The sequence below is a fragment of the Mus pahari genome, chromosome 14, assembly GCF_900095145.1.
Source record: "Mus pahari chromosome 14, PAHARI_EIJ_v1.1, whole genome shotgun sequence".
NCBI classification, from domain to species: Eukaryota; Metazoa; Chordata; class Mammalia; order Rodentia; family Muridae; genus Mus; species Mus pahari.
The window spans coordinates 1,612,873-1,631,840 of record NC_034603.1 but is presented as its reverse complement, the minus strand read 5'-3'; the positions used below and the strand labels follow the sequence as shown (position 1 = coordinate 1,631,840).

The following is an 18,968-nucleotide window of genomic DNA, read 5'->3' as shown; positions in this document are numbered from 1 at the left end:
GTGGCCCTCCCTGGTGTGCCCAACAAACTCCCTACCGGTAAGGAGCACTGTCACTCTTCAGTCACTGCATTGAGCCTCTGTGCTCCATTTGTGGCTTTTCGGTTTTGACATTAAAAATAAGGGAAATCTGTTTCAATTCTAAAATGACTGTTGCCAAGTTAAAGTAGGCAGCAGTCACTGCAGTGTGGGCAGCTCTGCAGATCTAGGTCCATAACCCAGTGTTCTACTAAATAAATATATAGCCTCAGACAAGTCGATCCGATTCTATAGCTTCATACACAAAGAAGCAGCCCAGGTAATTTTTGCAGAGGATCCTAATGAGGACAGGGCATGACTGGGAGAATGCCTGCCTGCACACATAGGGCCTGCGGGTCAATCTCAGGACCAAAACCAAACCAAGAATCGTAGGTCACAACACATAGAAGGTAGAAAACAAAAGGTATGCCGTGAGTGCTAACCTCAGGCCAGAGTCATGATAAGTCAGGGTCCTTGGATTATCTGACCTAAGAAGCAACTGGTCAACTCTGGGCTTGTGAAGTAATGATACTGCCTCAGCTCAGCTAGATTCTGAGATATGCAGACTCTTCAAGCCAAGAGTTCTACAACATTGAGAGTGAACCGAGTTTAAGCTGGCTAACATGATTCTAAGAGTGTACGTAGGTTTAGCTAACTTCAGAGCTTTATTGCATGCATGAACACACATGTCTGGATTTTGATCTGTGGTTCTGCTTACTACACAAAGTTCCTTGACAGCAGGAAACAAGCTGTGCCTCTCTCTCTTCTGTACACCTGAGAAAGGCCCCTGCACTGCACACCAGGGACACACTCATGGCAGTACTTTCTGGGAAGTCCACTCAGGCTTCCTAGCTCTAAGATTCAGGAGTATTCCTTTTGGCAAAAGGAATACTTGAACTTAGCATGTTTTTCTTACTTTAGTCTCAAATTAATAATGACTAAAGAAAACATACATTATTTATCACTAGTACAATTTCCACAAATGAAGCTATACTAAAAAACCAGGAAGAGAGAAATTTAAAAACCAGTATGGGGGAAGAGAGTCTGCACCAAGGCAGCCATGGTCTCAAACACCTGCTCCAGCACTTCCCAGTCTTAGAAACGTAAGCCAGTCAGCACATATCATCTCAGCCTGGGAGCTACATCGTCTGCCTCAGTTGCCACATAAGGAAAATGGGGACAGTAACTCCTGCATCCCACAGGTTGCCATAAACCTAATAGATGTGAATCATCAAATACACCTGGTAAAAGACTGCTAGCCCCTTCTCTGATGGCAAACCCTACAGGACCTAAATTAAGCCTAAATACAATCACTACTTTCACTCCTGCTTTCTCAAAATGTACACAGCCAAACACATAGGACAGTAGACTGAAAGCAGAGGTTATGACAGGGTCAGTGTATCTGCTGCAGACCTCTACAGCCCAAGCAAAGGCGACCTCTTCTAGTCTTTTTCAATGACTCTGTTGAGGCATGCAGGGTCAAGGAGAGGCATCTTTGTAATAAAACAAACGTTAAGCATGTCAACAGATGCTCTGGCACTGTCTGGAGACTGCAGCACAGCCCTGAGGTTCTCGCCACATAGACAAGAGATGGGGAAGGAAAGGGCAAGGCTGGAGCTCAGTGACAAGGCAGTTACCTAGAAAACACAAGGCCCTGGGTTCAATCCCCAGCACCAGAAGTCAGAACAATAATTATATTTAAAAAACAATAATTATATTTTAAAGGTAAGAATTAAAATAACTCCACATACATATTTTTGTTTAAAATAAGCAACCAACAATACTTATATAAAACAAGTAAGTGGAAAGAAAGGAAATCTTCCCAGTTCATTTTAACACAGAACAAAATAACAATTTGCAAACTTCAGGCAGCTAAGCCCTTTAGTTCATCTCACTAAGCTACATGCCTTTAATTATAGGCTAGTCAAAGTAAAAGCTTAATAATCAAAATTCCCTACATGCATCTAAAGGCAATATTGCTCCTATTCATTCAAACAAGGTCAGATGAAGGCAAGGTTTCATCTTTTTTTCCTCAGAGGAAGGTGACTCCGAAGAACTGTGAAGGCACTTCCCATTTTTACGAGAATCCTGTACTTCCTCCCACTCCCTAGCACCTCCAGAGAACCCACAGTACAGTACGGTACGGACACACTGCCTGGTGCGCTCTGCCTAGTGCCTTATGTTGCCCTATAATTTTAACTGAATGTAGCAAAGAGAACCTCAGATTCATAACTTAGACTTATAACTACAATTCTCCCCCTGCTTATACTGCCAGCTCTGGCTAAAACTGGGTCAGCCCACTATAAACCAAGGGCAACCCTCAAGAACCCTTGAAGAGACACTTTTATAATGCAAATGGCCATTCTGTGGCACCAAGGAGAGAGATCACTGCAACACTGCCCTTTGAAGGCAAGAAGCCTGAAAGAAACACTCAATTCTACATCCCAGACCTGTAAACTATCTTCTTCCATAGACCTAAGAACTGGGCAGTATGTGGAATCTAAACTCCATCTAGCTGGTAATGAAGTGCCAGCACAGTTGTCTATAAAGATAGCAATTTCAATCAATAACCACACTAGTGCTACTCAGAGGCTGGCCAATAAGCAAATGATGGCTCAACATCAATATAAAAGAAATTTCTTCCTTCTAAACCCTTAGCACCAATTAAAAACTGTACCCACGAATAGCAAGCCTTGAGAAAAAACCGTGAAATTAACCATGCCATCAATATCCCTCTGACTCATTTCCTAATATCTGTGCAGTACCATCAGGACTCCAGGAATTTAATACTGCTTTTAAAAGAAAGTTATACCAACCTATATGAACTATGCAGTAATAAAAGCTGATACTGCTACTGACACATTGAATTAAACACACTCTCTAAATGGAGCTTCCCATGAAAGGCATGACTGTTCGGCCTTGGTTTTATCAGGATCTGACATCAACTGCACTCCTGCTAACAGTTTTATCCTAAGCAACCCACCCCATCCATCCAAAATCCCCACCCAATATTACTTTTATCTGTGGAATTCTCTGCTGGCCTTGGCCTGGAAAACTGGGTGGGCACTGAGGACAGGTATCAGCTCTGGTCATTGTTTTGGAGTTGGCTCAAGCTGATGGTTCCCAGCAGCATAAAGCTGTGTTCTTCATAAACCCCCATTTGTGAGGTTTGCAGTACAGGGTTAAGTGGCGAGTCCCACCCCTCTCTTTTTTTTTTTTTTTTTTTTTTTTTTTTTTAATGAAGGAGAAGAGGTAAACCGAAAGATGTTTTAAAACAGAAAATTGTTTTAATTATGAAACCCTCTTAACTCAAAACTGTTAAAGGCAGCCAAATGGGAAATATCAGAGTATTTTGTTTTGTTTTTTCAAAGGTTTAACAATTAAACATGAGAATCACAACTTTGAAGTGAGGGGGAAAGAATTAAAGGGCAGGAGAAGAAAAGGGAGCAAGAAAGGACCCTTCAAGACCTGTTTGCTCAGAAGGGCCTTCCTAGTACTACTCCATGGGGGTGTCCAGGCTGGAGGAAAGCAGAGGGTTACACAGAACATTTAGCAGACTTAACATTGGATTAAACACACTACTTCAAGTTTCAACAAATGTTCATGGCATACGTAAAAACACATTTACAACAAGAAAGAAGAGAGGCACCTGGAGACATCTGACACTGGGCATGCTCTGCAGGCAACTCAGTGCGCACATGCTCTCTACCAGGTTGGCGCAGCCTAGCCACAAAGACCTTGGCACAGAACACTGCAGGATGACAAAAAGGAAGGAAGAGAAGAAGCAGTTAGAGGCCGCAACAAGTCACTCCTTCACACAGGCAGCTTGAGAGTTAGTCAGGGCAGGGGTGCACCCATGCAGTTTAGAGGACAAGGACGGTCCTAAGTTTCCTGAACCCTGGGGAGCAGGCCCTTTTCTGTCTTATGGACAGGGATTTTGCGCTGCCAACCACTCGTTTCACAGGATACAGTAAACAGAATCAAGAGGCAGAGAATGCTTAAATGAAAACCCGAGATGGAACTGGGAGTCTGAACATGAGCAAGGCCACCGGGGAGAGCGGCAATCCACAAGACCTATGGAGGAGTTCTGCTCTATCTCAGTCTCAACTGCTTAGGAAACTACAAAAGCAGGCCTTCTGAGTGGATCCCCTGTCCCCCACACCACACTATAAAAAAGGGAGACTCAATTGTTGAATAATCTGCACAAGGACATAAAGCATAGGAGGGAGGAGCCAGATTCAGTTTGTTGGCTACCAAATCCCACATTCTTTTAAGACCTAGATGACTCCTCTACTGAAAAACTTTGGTGACCTAACATTCATTATGTGAATACAGTTTTACACTTCTTCACAGTAAAACTGCAGGAGACTTAAGAGAATGAGGCAAGGGAAAAGACAGATCAGTGATAGACACAGGCACTTAAAACTGCTTGACGCACACCTCGTTTTCATGGTCATCAACATCTCTGCATTCTCAGAGAAAAAAACTTGAAGAGTTTTGTGACCTGTGACTTTTCATTCTGGACTTTATGTACAAACTTGGTGACAAGACTAAGAATTAAAAGCTTGCCAGCCAGTGGGAAGAAACACTTTTAATCCCAGCACTCAGGAAGCAGAGGCAGGTGGACCTCTGTGAGTTCAAGGCCAGCCTGTTCTACATAGAGAGAATTCCAGGACAGCCAGTGCTACACAAAGAAAGCCTGTCTCAGAAAAACAAAACAAAACAAAACAATTAAAAGATCAATTCATTGACTCCATTCTACCATTAAAGAAAAAAAACTGTTGCTTTCAAAGGAATTAAGAAAATGTAATGTAAAATTGAGCACATACAATAGCTAATATATAGTAACCACCACACTGGTATTTAGTATTTTCAAATAAATAAATAAATAAATAAATAAATAAATAAATAAATAAATAAGCCGACCCTGAAGATAGGTGCTTGAGTTCTCCTAAACTACTCTATAGATCTTAGGCCCAAGCCACGCTTGTTCCTCCGGCTCCCTGGCTTACACTAGTAACCTCTACAATCAGTACACATGTATTATAAACAAAGCAAGCTTTGCCTGAAATCAGATAGACCTGGGGTTCTTACCCAATTCCTACTTACTAGCTACAGCTCAACTCATAATGTAGAGAATTTTGAGTTTATTTAGGAAAGGCATGTGAATCCAGGACACAAAAACCAAAGCCAGCAAACGGAGTGAGTAGCAGCAGAGCTCTCTAAGCAATGAAAGCCATCACACATTCCAACCTGAGTACTTAACTTATTAAAGGCTTGCCTTGGGAGATACAGTGGGGAGCGTCTGCTGCTACAGGACAGAGTCTGTTGTCCAACCATTTTGCAACAGAGAGAAGCAACCACAGAAGGACATGAGAACACCTTTGTAAAATACAATAAAAGTAGCTGCCATCTCTTGACCTCCTCTAACCTGTTCCTACTATGACAATTGTCACGGCAAAGTCTCACACTAAGTCCTGAAGAGCACACTATCTCAGTCTACAGATGACCTGCTTGAACACCAGCTTTCTAAGGTCCATAGGCATGTGAGTGATTCTATTACAATGAGCTCTCTACCCGGAGGCCCCGTTACACACATTAATTGTTACACATATTAGTTGGAATAGTAGTTCTATCAGACTGGCCAGAGAAAAGACCCACATCACATGTTCATTACATGGATTATTCAAGTTAAATAAAGTCCCAAATATCCTCAATAGTTCAACTTAGGACTCTCTTGGTGATTTTGTTGTTTTTCGTTTTGGCAGTCCTGGGACTAAACCCAGAACCTTTGCACATGCCAGGCAAGTGATTCATGAGTCCAATCCCTACCCACAGATTGATGTTTCTTCCTCAACTGTTTAGTTTGCTGAATCACAAAATCACTCAGATCCTAAGCAAGAGGATCACAGCAGCAGTTTCTGACTAATACCAAATTAACGAAGCTCACTTGCAATCAATTTTCATTTCATTCAGTAAACGGTCATATAAAACTTACTCGTGAGTTCCAGGAAAGCATCCTGCTTCTGAACTATACACCTAACCCTGATTCACACCATTTTTAAAGTCTGAGATAAATTGACATATTCCAGAGAAGAGTTGTGTTTGTTGCTCTGGCTTCTTTTATTATTGTAAGTGTTATTTATTTGGGGGTGGGGACTGAGAACAAAACCACCATGCCATGGTATAGGCCTAGAGGTCCAGGAATCGGTTACAACTGTCAGTACTCTCCTTTTGTCCTCCATGTGGTTGAAAGGGTTCCCAGGACAGAATCCAGGTCATCTGGGCCGAGTAGCAAACACCTTTACCTACTGAACATCTTACTTGCCCCGCCTTTTTGGTGTTGTTTGCGCTTTGATTGATTGTTTTGAGACAAACTCTCAGTGTGCTGCCTAGGTTAGTCTCAACCTCATGCTCCTCTAACCTGAGCCTTCCCAGTGTCTGCCAGCACGTCCAACTCTTATTTAGAAAGCAAAAAACCAAAACAACCCAACCTTTAAAGGCCTAATTCCGGGAGCTTATCTCCTACCACCCACCACAGATGCTGTAGAATGACAGCAGTGGTCCCTGAGATGTGACTAGGTCGCCTTGCCAACCACAGCTCACCAGCACTTCCATCATTATGCACATTACTTTTCCAATATTCAGAATAGGAAAATGGATTTAAAGAGATGCAACTTCTTGTCTAAAATCCTCACACTGTCAGGCCTGAGTTGGGCTGATCCTAGTAATCCTAAATTAGAACAGCAGCTCCACAGCTGACAATCTGCCTCAGAGCGGGACTGCAGAGACAGCAGCTCCAGGCACCTCCCACCTGCGCTGTAAAGCAGCTGCCAAAACCTCCTAGTCAGACATCTCCCCTCTCAGCTCAGCAGGCCTGCAATCTTCCAGGGCAAGATGAGGGCTAAGACAGTGCAAGTTAGAAGGCTAACGTCAGGAGTGCTCCATCCCACACTCAGTTATCTTGTGACTAACTAGCCAGACACACTGCTGGAAACAGTCTTTACTCAACAGAAAAGGTTACTGCAGGAAATCCATGCACTTTGTAATAAGAAAGTCCTTATTACAAAGGCTGCCCGGAGCCTAAAAAAAACAAAAACAAACAAACAAACAAACAAAAAAAAAAAACCAGAAAGACACGAGCCCAACTTGAATAGGTGCAAAACCAAAAGTTCTATACTCTCTAATCTAAGAACATCAAATAAAATGCAGCTAGGACCTTAACAGTAATTGATCTGAGCTGTTTTTCATTTAAATTTCAGGACTGGTTGGAAACTCAAGTTGTCATTTTTTTAAAAATAATAAAAACTGTCTTCTCATCAGCTACGTTCACAATGTGACTGCTCCTCCCTCCCTTCCTGTGTATTGTTAAATATCTTAAATATCTTTACTGTTATAATAGGTCTGAGGAATTGACCCTGAATAGCGTTAGCGTATTTACCAATATGAACAAATATGTACTGACCTACTTAGTCACCAACCTCCAGCAATGCCAAGCAAGCCTTTCTTCTTACAACCTCATCCTCAAGCCCCACAGACTCTCACAAGGACCATCCCAGGGGCCATAAAATCTCCAATATACACTTGTCACAATTTCATATTTAACTACTTCTAATGTCCAGAATTCTAATTTAAGATTATTCATAGAAAACATGAAATTATTCATACTAGGTTCTAGTATTAAAGGCAAATATAAATCAGGATGGATACCTCTTCAACTCTAATGTCAAACAAAACACTAGCCAAGGAGCCCAAAGGTGCTCGGTGCTTGCTGATTCTGCCACATTCATCACCAACTGGGAAGCACTTGAAGGTGGTAAGAGGCAAGAGTAACAACTTTTTGACATTTTTCAAAAGCTGAAAGTTTATTAAAGGGGGTAATTACCATAGGAACCACAAATCAAATAAAGTAGTTGCTACCATCCTGTATTCTCACTGGCCAGTGCTCACAAAGGCTAGTGCTGGTCTATTTCTAGACGGGATTGTTCCGAATCTTCTGCCCTGATTCCTTCTCAGAGAAGCAATTCTTTTAAAGCAATACACAGAGGTATGCTGTCATCATTTCTTGATTTAGAAATCTGCATTGATTTCCTGTAATTCCCTTCTCACCAAATCAACCATTACCTTCATCTAAGTCACGTCAGGATGCCTGATATGTCCTAGCTGAATGTCCTCAACCGCACCTCATTCAATAAAACTATTTGCACAGAAAAAAGTAAAACAAAAAAAGCCAAGATTTTCCCCTAGACACAGGAAGATATCTGGACAATGTACAAACACACATATAAGGCCGGGCGTGGTGGCGCACGCCTTTAGTCCCAGCAGTCGGGAGGCAGAGAGGCAGGAGGATTTCTGAGTTTGAGGCCAGCCTGGTCTACAAAGTGAGTTCCAGGTCAGCCAGGGCTATACAGAGAAACCCTGTCTCAAAAAAACAAAACAAAACAAAAAAAAAAAAAAAAAACACATATATATCACACATAGACAACCTATCCAGAGGAGGAAAGAAACCCTGAAATGTTGAGTAGGGGCAGTTAGGGGAAAAGAAAAGATAGATTTCAAGAATAAAAAGCATATGTAGAGCTAAGAATGGTACACGTTCCGCATGGGCAAAAGTGAGCTGATATGTACTGAAATGTAGGGCCAGAGGCAGCTCAGCAGCTATGAGCACTGACCGCTCTTCCAGAGGACCTGCGTTTGGTTCCCAGCACCCATATGAGGTAGTTCATAACCCCGCTAACTCCAGCACCAGAGGGATCTGAGACTCTGGCCTCCATGGGCACCCGCACTCCTGTGCACATACCCCCACATCAACACACACGCACTATATGAAATAATAAATCTCTTTTAAAAATAGGTCATGGATTCTTAGTTCAACAAGTAGGAAATGGAGCACACTATCAATCTACAGCTAGCTTCCAAGAAAAAAACCTGTTTCTAGAACATGTAGCAAATACAAGATGACAGTCTATTCACAAAGAACTGAATGATAACAGGTAGAAATAAACAGTACAAAACCACAGCTTCCTTTAGTAGATTACTGTAAACTTTGTTAAAGTTCAATAAATATGAATGTTGGACCATTTAATTCTGTTAAGCAAGAAATCACAAAATTCAAAAATCCGGAGCAGGGAAGAGGGCTCAATAGGGGAAGCATCAGATACCTAGTACGTAAAAAAAGCTGTTGTAGCGGTGCACACTTGGAAACCCTAGCACTGGGGTGGCAGCAGAAGGGTCCTTGGCCAATCCATCTAGCTCATCACTAGCTCCAGGTTTGATGACATAGGGTCTTAAAAGCTAAGGTAGAGGACACAGGACAGCACTGCCTCCACGTGAGTGCAGAGACATACATGGGCACACACATGCTGCACACAAAAATGTGTTACTTCAGCAATCAAACCACTGGAGCAACAACGGTAGGAGGTGCTCAGCTGTGTTAGCAGAGAAGTGCGTCCTGGCAGCTAGAGGAAAAACACAGTCTGAGGAGAAGTGAAAGGCTATCTCAGGGAACTGCAAGGCACTGACTGTTGGTTCACACACTGCCAACTTCGCTCAGCACATGAGCAGCCAGTACCCAACAACACTCAGAGTCCAAGTCTTTTCTTCCCCTTAAGACTTCCATTATACCCTCCTAATGAGATGGAAAACAAATGGAGTCATGCTGATGGAATGGGAATATTAGACACAGGAGTAAAAGAAAAGATCCATTTCAGGGAGGGCACTGGGCAGTAACAAGCACCACACTGAAAATCTCCAGCCAGCATCAGCTCTCTAAGCCTCGGTTTAAGAGCCAGCAGGACCTACTCAAATTTCTCTTAAGACAGCACTCATCTCAAGACAAACATAGCAAGCATTATAATTAATCAAAATTAAGAACCAGGCTATTGTGTCTAATTATTTGACCTGTCACCTGTCAAGAAACAATAGTGTCTGTATCGGCAGATAACCACAAAGCTTTTCCTAGTCTTGGAAGACTTAGAACCTAAGCTTCTTCTTCTGGGTCTCTCTGTGCAGTCCTGGCTGTCCTGGAACTCACTCTGTAGACCAGGCTGGCCTCCAACTCAGAAGTCCTCTGCCTCCCAGTGCTGGGATTAAAGGTATGGGCCACCACGCCCGGCTTGAATTTAGGCTTCTGATGTTAAACAATGACCTGAGTTCAATCCCCTAGAGAACACAATGGAAGGAGAGAACCCACTCCCCAAAACTATGTTCTGACTACCAGTTGCATCATGGCCCATTCATATGAGCATGTGTGCCCACATGTATGCAAGTGAGCACGTGTGCACACACACACCAATAATAAAGTCAATTCACAATTCAAATGCATTTTCCATACCTTTAAAAAATACAATACTGACTCATACCTTCATGTATAGCAACAATCTTTCAAACAGGACACTTTGTTAAAGACAGAGCTAGACAGTAACTATGTGTCATGTGACTGTGACAGTTGATATTTAATTCTTAGCAACTGTACTTAGAACTGCATATTTACTTGTCACTGATATTACACCAGAGTATTTTCAAGCTAACATATACAATAAGGAAAGAAATGACAAGAAGAAATGGGAGAAGAGGGAAGAAATAAGGAAAGGAAACTTACTATTTGCTGAATTTTAGAGATACAAACAGACCAACAATGACAACAACTTGATAGAGTTAGAACTCAAGGCCAGAGTCCAACACATTGTTACCCACTGCTCCTTCATCTTGAGCGATGATCCGGGAAAGACACTCAAACCCCCGAGCTCACGAAGCTATCACGGGCATCTCCAGAAGAGGGATAAAGGATAATCACTTTTTCTTTCCCCTCTTTTTCTCTATTATGTTTGTTCATTTTTACAATACTAGAGTGTGAACCCAAGCCTTAAACACGCTGGCAAAGTACTCTATGGATAACCTGTTACCCAACCATTCTTTTTGCTTTGTGAGTAGCACATGGAGATTAATTAAGGTTACTATAGGAGTTTGGGTGGTGGGTTATTTACAGGAACATGTACAACTAAACTGTCAGTGGCTACACCACTTAAGAAAATGTCTCCCCGACTCCCCCCGCCCTACCATGAACTGCACTAGTGAGGTAGGAGGAGAAGAATGAGGACCATGAACTGCACTAGTGAGGTAGGAGGAGAAGAATGAGGACCATTCTCTACTAAGTAGCCAGTTCCAGGCCACCCTGGGGTATGTAAAATCCTACCTTTAAAGGGGGGAAGGGGGTAGATCTAGAATTCTATCTGACTCCAAAACCCATTTCCTTTTCTAATTTACACCACCTATTATTCTCTGTTTAATATTAAACTCTCCACACTAGCACATCCCCTGGTTAATTCAAACTGTATCAGCCTGCTACTCCTACCTCAGCCCTAATGGAGTGTAGCTGGGTAACTGACATGCATAACCTCTGAGGTGCAACTGTACCACACGGATTCAGTCTGAAAAGCACTCATGACTCATCAATTTACAAATAAGATTCCATAATAAGGGGAAGAAACAAAGACATTATCTAGGAACACAAAGACATCTATCAGATCAGATCATATTAAACATAATAGTACATAAAACCACCAGAAACAAGAACCAAATAGTAGCTTTGGAGTACCAATAGGAAAAGGACCATCCAACAGGAGCCTATCCATGACCTAGACTCATTAAAAAAAAAAAAAAAATTCCAATACACTGAAGTAATTTAAAAAGCTTTAAGTGAATAAAAACCCTAACTGGGGACTAAAAGTTATAGTCCCATTTTATTACATACAAAATACTCAGAATAAGATGCAATTCTTTTTATTTTAAGCTTTCAGTTGACCACATACACCTGGAAATAGAGCATCCAAGCTTCGGGATCTGACGTCCTGAGGACAAAACACTGGCCTTTCCATCCTTACTCAGGTATCTGATCACAGCAACTTGTTCCTGACCTTCAGTGAAGGTGACAAGCAGATGGGGATAAACAGCCGTCGGTTTGGCTACACTCTTACACCTAAGAAATGTACACAAAGACGCTACTGCAGCTTCACTTTCACACCTATGACTACCAACCAGATAGCTGAGCTCCAGCTAGAAAGCCAGTGATCTCCCACCAAAGAGGAACCACACTGAACCATATTTGACTGTGGCAGCTTCTGCTTTCCCATGCCCAGCACCAGGAGGACTTCCATCTGACAGGACAAGCAGTAGAGAGACAAGTCCACAGCGTTGTCTATGTCCTCCCTTTCCATTGGCTATGGTTCCATGGGTGTGTACCATCAGAGCTCCTGTGTGCTAAAGACTTGCTAACCAGCATGATAGCCTATGAGGTGGTGGACCTTTAAGTAGGGCCTAGAAGGTGGTTAGGTCATGGAACACTGTCCCATTGAGAATGATGTAGTTCATGGGATTTCAGTCCCCAAGAGAGGATGTTGCTCTTCTGAATGCACTCCTGCCATTATATGCACATCTGTAATGTCACAAGATCCTCATCAGAAACCAAAAGATCCTGGACTATCAGCCTCCAACCCTGCCACCTCCATAAACCTCTCCTCTTGGAAAGTACCAGCAAATGGATATTTTGTCCCAGCAACAGAAAACAGATGAATGTAGCACCACAGGCACAAGGACAGCCTCATCCCTTCATCCCTTCCAGGGCCTTCTACTTCACAAGCCAAGTCTTTGGAAATGCCTGCATAAGATTCTACTGCATTCTAGCACACAAAGTTTTCATTAAGAGGGTGCAAAACTGATCATGTTTTATATAAAACAACAGAACATATGGGAAAAACATTCTCCCATATGATAGTCTTGTTTCTCCTAGGAAGAGAGGACTGCTTCAGAAAGATGGCTCAGGGACAATCAGCTTTTTCATTTTAAGCTATTCATTTACTTATTTATTCAAAAAATATTTGTTATAGAGGCCAGTATACTATATGCTTCAGCAAACATTTGTGACAAAATCAAATAATCTGGTATGGGAAGTGATTTGTGTAAACAATGCTGTATGGTTTCTCGTTTACTAAAGGGAGAGATGGGGCTAACTCCTACAGTGCAGATGCTGTCCACAAACCCCACCTCACTGACATCCACAGTACTGAAATCAGTTGGTATCTGAAAAATCTTTTGTAGATCTACTTCAAAACTGTCCCAAGCTTTCTCCATCTAACATGATTCCTGACTCTGTAAACTATGAATTAGTGCTTAAAGGGAAATGAGTTGGGGATGCAGCTCAATCCTGTAATCCCAGCACTCAGAAGGCAGGATCACAATATTTTGCAGACCAGGCTACAGTATGTCTGAGAACAACCTGGATGATACTGTAAATTCCAGACAGCCTGGGTTAGAGTGACACTGTCTCAGGGGAAAAACCAAGAAAACAATCAAAATCTAATAATCAAAACTAAACTAAACTAAAAGCAAGAGGGAAGATGGATGCTGATAGCATCCTTGGGACACAAATCTGAACACCATCTAAACAAGCTCTAAACATTAACAACTTCAGAAGTTAATCAGGCCCTACTTCCCCAAATAAACACACACCTCAATGGCAGGTCCTCCTCAATCCTCTCATTTTTACAGACAGCAGACTTAGAAAGCAGTGGTGATCAAAATCCTGCTTCTTAGAGAACAATCTGGAAGTGAAGAACCACAAGCCTGGCTGCCATGGGGTAGGCACATTTTATTAGCCCTTGACTTAAATTCTGTATTACATTTGTATTGACTGATTTTGTGTGCAAGTGTATTATGTAGACAGTGCGTGACAAGTCTACCTTAGAGAAATGGGCTCTCTCTTTCCGCTTTCCCAGAATAAAATCCAGTTAGTCAGGAGCTGCCTTTGCTCCCTGAGCCATATCACCAGTCCATAATTTTGTAATTAAATTCACACTTTTCTTTCCCACATGGCTACTGTTCCCATACTCTAACTGATTTTAAGTAATAAAGCTGTGTGCTTTACTGCCCACAGAACAGGCACCCAGAACAACTGAGCTTGTCTTTCAGCCTGGCCTCAGTAAGAGATTCCTGCTACTTTTCCAGTTTCCTACAGGTAAGTAGGTAAGGAGACTTCTCAATACTTGAAGCCAGGGATTTCGTTGCATGCTGGTGCTGAAAGGGCCTTGATAGCCATTGTGTTTGTGTGTGTGTGTGTGTGTGTGTGTGTGAGAGAGAGAGAGAGAGAGAGAGAGAGAGAGGAGAGAGAGACTGGCTCAAAACCCTATGTGGCAGCATCTGAAAGCACAACCAACCCTGATCCCTGACCTCCATGAGCGTTTGCACGTGGAGTCTACAGAAACAGCTACTACAGTTGGGAGATGAGGGCAGAGGCTAAGAAAATGAGATTACTGCCTCTTTGGAATTAATCAGCTTGATGGAGGTGGTGCATGCCTTTAATTATATAGCATGCAGGAGGCAGAGGTGAAAGGACCTTTGAGTTTGAAGCCAGCCTTGTCTACAGAGTGAGTTCCAGGACAGCCAGGGATACATAGAGAAATCCTGTCTTAAGGGGAAAAAAAAAAAAAAGTTAAAAAGTCAAAAATAGGTTTAAATATAACAAAAATTTAAAAGCCACTAATTTTTCCTCAAAAACTATATTTGTTATAACAAGGTGTTTTATTATAAGAAATAGAAGATTATAAACAATCAGCAAGAAATAAACCAATTTATAGAATAGTGTTCTCAGGTCCTCACAGAATCTGTATGCAACAGAAGCACAATAATACCTGTTGAGTAAGCAAATAATCAGCAAGCTAACTCTAGAAAAGTCTACAGGATGAACTAGAGAGAGGGCTCATCAATTAAAAGCACTGGCTGCTCTTCCAAAGGACATTGCTTCAATTCCCAGCACCCACGCAGCAGCTCACAACTGTCCTTAACACCCATGCCAAAGACTCCAATAGAGACAACACACACACAATGCACATATAAAAAGCAATTTTAAAGAAGTCTACAGACTTGCTGAACAGCCACAGTGTTCTACCACATCACATAGTCAGCCACTGCTTCAGTGTGCTCACACATGCCAAGGTTGAATCAGAGGACTTGTGTGGGAGCCAAATGAGAAATCTCTTCCCCACTAAGCCGGGCAGAGATGCAACCAGGGCTGCTGAAGACTCCATGCCCAACCTGGATCCTCAGGAGCCTTTCTTCTAAACTAGAAATTCCCTTTCTCAGCTTCAAACAGTTTTGAGTTTTCTATGACTTTCAACTGGAAAAAAAAAAAAAAAAATCACAAAAAAACCTTTATTATTTTGTCCAAACAAATAAGAGACTTGGTGAGGTATGCACACCTGCAATCCCCAAGTGGAAGCAGGGTAATCATAGCCCACTCAGTTACATGAATCACTGTCTCAATAAAACTAATTAAATTTAAAATAAATTCTATAAAATCCAGGCTGAAACCTTCTTAAACTCCAGTTTACCTTCCCTTGGAGTCATTAGTTTTGCTGACAGTGTTTGAAACTGTCTAAAACGTTCCATCCACACTAAAACTAGGAAGCTCTACTTTATGTCAATGACCACATACTTAGAAAGCACCACAGCACACTGAAAGAAAAAGCAGTCATCAAGGGAGCTTTGGGGGGTTTTGGTCTTGCTTCATATTATTTCTATTTCTTTCTAAAATGCAGTAGATACTTCTGCAAAAGAAAATATAAATTGGGGCTGGAGAGATGATTCAGCGGTTAAGATCACTGACTGTTCTTCCAGAGGCCCTGAGTTTAATTCCCAGCAACCAGATGGTGGGTCACAACCGTATATAATGGAATCTGAGGCCCTCACATACTAATATGTATGTGAACTCACATACACTAATAAATAAATCTTTAAAAAAAAAAAAAAAGAAAAGATAAATTAAATTTAAGTAAAAATTACAGGAGGCCAGTATAGGAACCGAACTCCTTCACTGGGCCCTATCAGATCAGACTAAAAATCAATGTGGAGTAGCCCATGCTAATGTCTCCATGTCACCAAATTATCTTAACTTCCTGGGAACCAGACAAGCTTCCCAAACTGCCATGACAAAGAAAGTCCCTCCAGTCCAATCTTTAATCTATCCCTCATATACCCTAAACTGACCTGGCATTAACACACCAGTTGTTTTCTATTATTCATCTCCCTGACCACAAAGAAGCAACCCTGACCAAACCAACTGCCTCAGCCTTCTCGATAGGAAACAAAGCCTCCTCCCTCACTTACTCAATACCATCACTGTGTTGAGTGTGCAACATGTGCAATGAAGTGTTGCCCGGTCCTAGAAATGCAGCTTTAAACCAATCAAGATCTCTGCGTTAATTTGGTGGAATTCTGTCCTTTCACACACTCAAGTTTTGTTTTGTTTTTTTAAGACAGAGTCTCACAACATAGCCCTAGGAGATCTGCCTACCTCTGCCTCCTGAGTGCTGGTATTAAAGGCATAAAATGACACATCTATTACAAGATATATAAGTAGCCAACAAGCACACAAAAGCCTAGGAACATCCGTAGTCACTCTGTAGGTGAAACCACAAGGTTAAACCAAAATTAAAGAGGACTACGGCAAAGGCTCACAAGAGTATAAAGCAAATGAAATCTTTGCATGTTGCTAGAGAAAATAAAAGCATATTTTACTGTTTTGGAGAAGATTCAAAGTTTCTAGCCACATGTGGTCGTGTAGTGGTATAATGAATGCACAGTTCATCCCAGATTCTCTGCTGGACCCTCTGCCTCCTTCCAGGGACAATGGCTTCGAAAACTTGGAACTCCCTAAGTGCAAGGGGAAGGCCACTTCCTATCTATAATCAGCCCTTTCAACCAGCCCTGAGCTTCTGTGAGTAAGGGAACTCCCAAAGGTTTGTTTTGGCAGAGGAGCTGCCAGACAACCACCTCTGGCACCTCTTGATCACATGGTGCATTTGTATCCTTTATAATATCCTCTCATGGGCTGAAGCTATGGCTCAGTAGTGAAGGGCACTGACTTCAATTCCCAGCACCCACATGGCAACACTGTCTATAACACCAGTGCCAAGGAATCTAACGCCCTCTTCTGGCCTCCTCAGACACTAAACATACATGCAAGCAAAACACTCATTTGTAAAATAAAAGTAAATAAATCTTATAATATCCTTTCATAAAGTTAGCAACCCTAAGTAAAGTGTTCCCTGAATTCTCTGTGCCACTGTAGCACATTACCGAGCATGAGAAAGAGGCTGTGGGAACTCCCAAGGCAAGCGGGGACTGGGAAGTGCTGTCTGAAGTAGAGCAAGCTGGGATGTAACACAAACACCAAATAGCACTGGAACTGAACTGAATAACAGGATCCCTGGTAGGAATATGCAAAGAACTGGAGAACTGAGGATGTAAGATAAACCCAAACACACAATTTCAAAACTCTTAAGAGCGCATAAAGGAGGCTTTTTTCTCTTTGAATTTGAGCTGTACCAACAATTACACTCTTAAGTACATCTACCTAGAAACAAACACCCTCAAAAATCTACATAATGCTCCCTTACACTATTCCCAAAAAAAATCAAACAATACTAACAAACCCTCTATCAATAAAAGGAACTCGAACAATTCTTGGAGCTGGAGAGATGGTTGTCAGTGGGAAAGAAAGGGTGTGCTTGCTGCATGATCCTAAGGACCACACTTCCATTCTAGCACCCACATGATAAACCAGCAACCCACAGATGTCTGCAACTCCAACGTGAAGGGAGCAAGGCATATCCATGTGCATACATTCACACAACACAACGCACAGCCTGCCCCTCCCATCTCTCTCAAGATTTTTTGATGAATTAATGTGTCTTAAAGCCATGCTGAGCAGAACAAAGCAAACATACCAGAGTACACAGTATATATAATGTTAAATGACTCTATCCATGTGAAACTTCAGAACAGATTGAACTAACCAACAGTTACAGAAAGCAGAACACTGGGGACGCTGGGAGAAGGGTAATGACTGCAAAGGAAAGTGAGGAAGGTTTTAAAAGCATAAAAATGAACCATATGTTGATTATGGTAGTGTATGAGCATATGTATTTCTGAAAATACTACACTTAAAATACATAGTATATTTAACTAAACATCAACTCTACTAACCTAATTAAATAAAAAGCAAATAAAGGCTACAATAAAGATAACAGCACACATTCATGAGGCAGACCAACAAGGACTAGTAAACCATCAGGTGATGGATTCTAGTGGAACTCTACCTTAGCGATAGAAGTTTAAACTGGACTAACACCTGCAACTGGTTCAGACACCTGAGCCGTCTTTTCTATGTTCCCAAAATGTTATCCACAGCTCAACTCTTCTATGCCAGCCGTCTTATTTAAGTTCCCTATGCCCATCAATGCCCACCCACAAGCCAACGTTTCTATCTCAGAGCTATATACTCATCAGAAACTTGGGATTCTGTCTACTTAAAAGTGTTATCTACAGGGGCAACCAAAAATTGGAAGCAACTCCATTGTTTATCAACAGCACTCAAGTTCTCAGCGGCCCAGCTAATTCAAGCTACCTAATAAAAAGAGCAATGAGCTAGAAATGGAAAATGCAAAGGGTCAAAGATTCCAGATGCACAAAATAGGAGAACTTCGCAGATATAATTATGGGCAGAGTATATGAACATATGGCTAAAGAGACACGGATAACCTATATACACCTTTGTGAGAGCTGGCAGGCATTAGTAACTCTTCAAGGGCTTTGGAAATAATCTCTATCATATCCTGAGTAGCAGTCATACTACATGTTTTTATCTTGTTTCCAGTGTTGAAAACTGAACTCAAAGCCATGCCCACTCAGGCAAGGCACTACTACTAAGCTAATCCTCAACCCCAGGACTTTGTGGGGGTTTTTTGGTTTTTTTTTTTTTTTGGGGGGGGGTTGTTTGTTTGTCTGGTTTTTTTGTTTGTTTGTTTGTTTTTTGGCTTTTCGAGACAGGGTTTCTCTGTGTAGCCCTGGCTGTCCTGGAACTCACTTTGTAGACCAGGCTGGCCTCGAACTCAGAAATC

General features: G+C 41.9%; 1 protein-coding gene across 8 annotated transcripts in view; it reads right to left on the bottom strand.

Moving 5' to 3' along the window:
* Nucleotides 1-18,968, bottom strand: part of Fbxw11 (F-box and WD repeat domain containing 11) — a 97,165-nt gene that overhangs the window by 58,079 nt on the left and 20,118 nt on the right. For 4 of the 8 annotated variants that reach the window (XM_021211408.1, XM_029546610.1, XM_021211407.2 and 1 more), the window contains one exon: nt 3,665-3,766. The exons of the other annotated variants lie outside the window; for them this stretch is intronic. In XM_021211408.1, the coding sequence (XP_021067067.1) occupies nt 3,665-3,766 (102 nt within the window). The remainder of the gene's footprint in view (nt 1-3,664; nt 3,767-18,968) is intronic. 8 annotated transcript variants of the gene reach the window in all.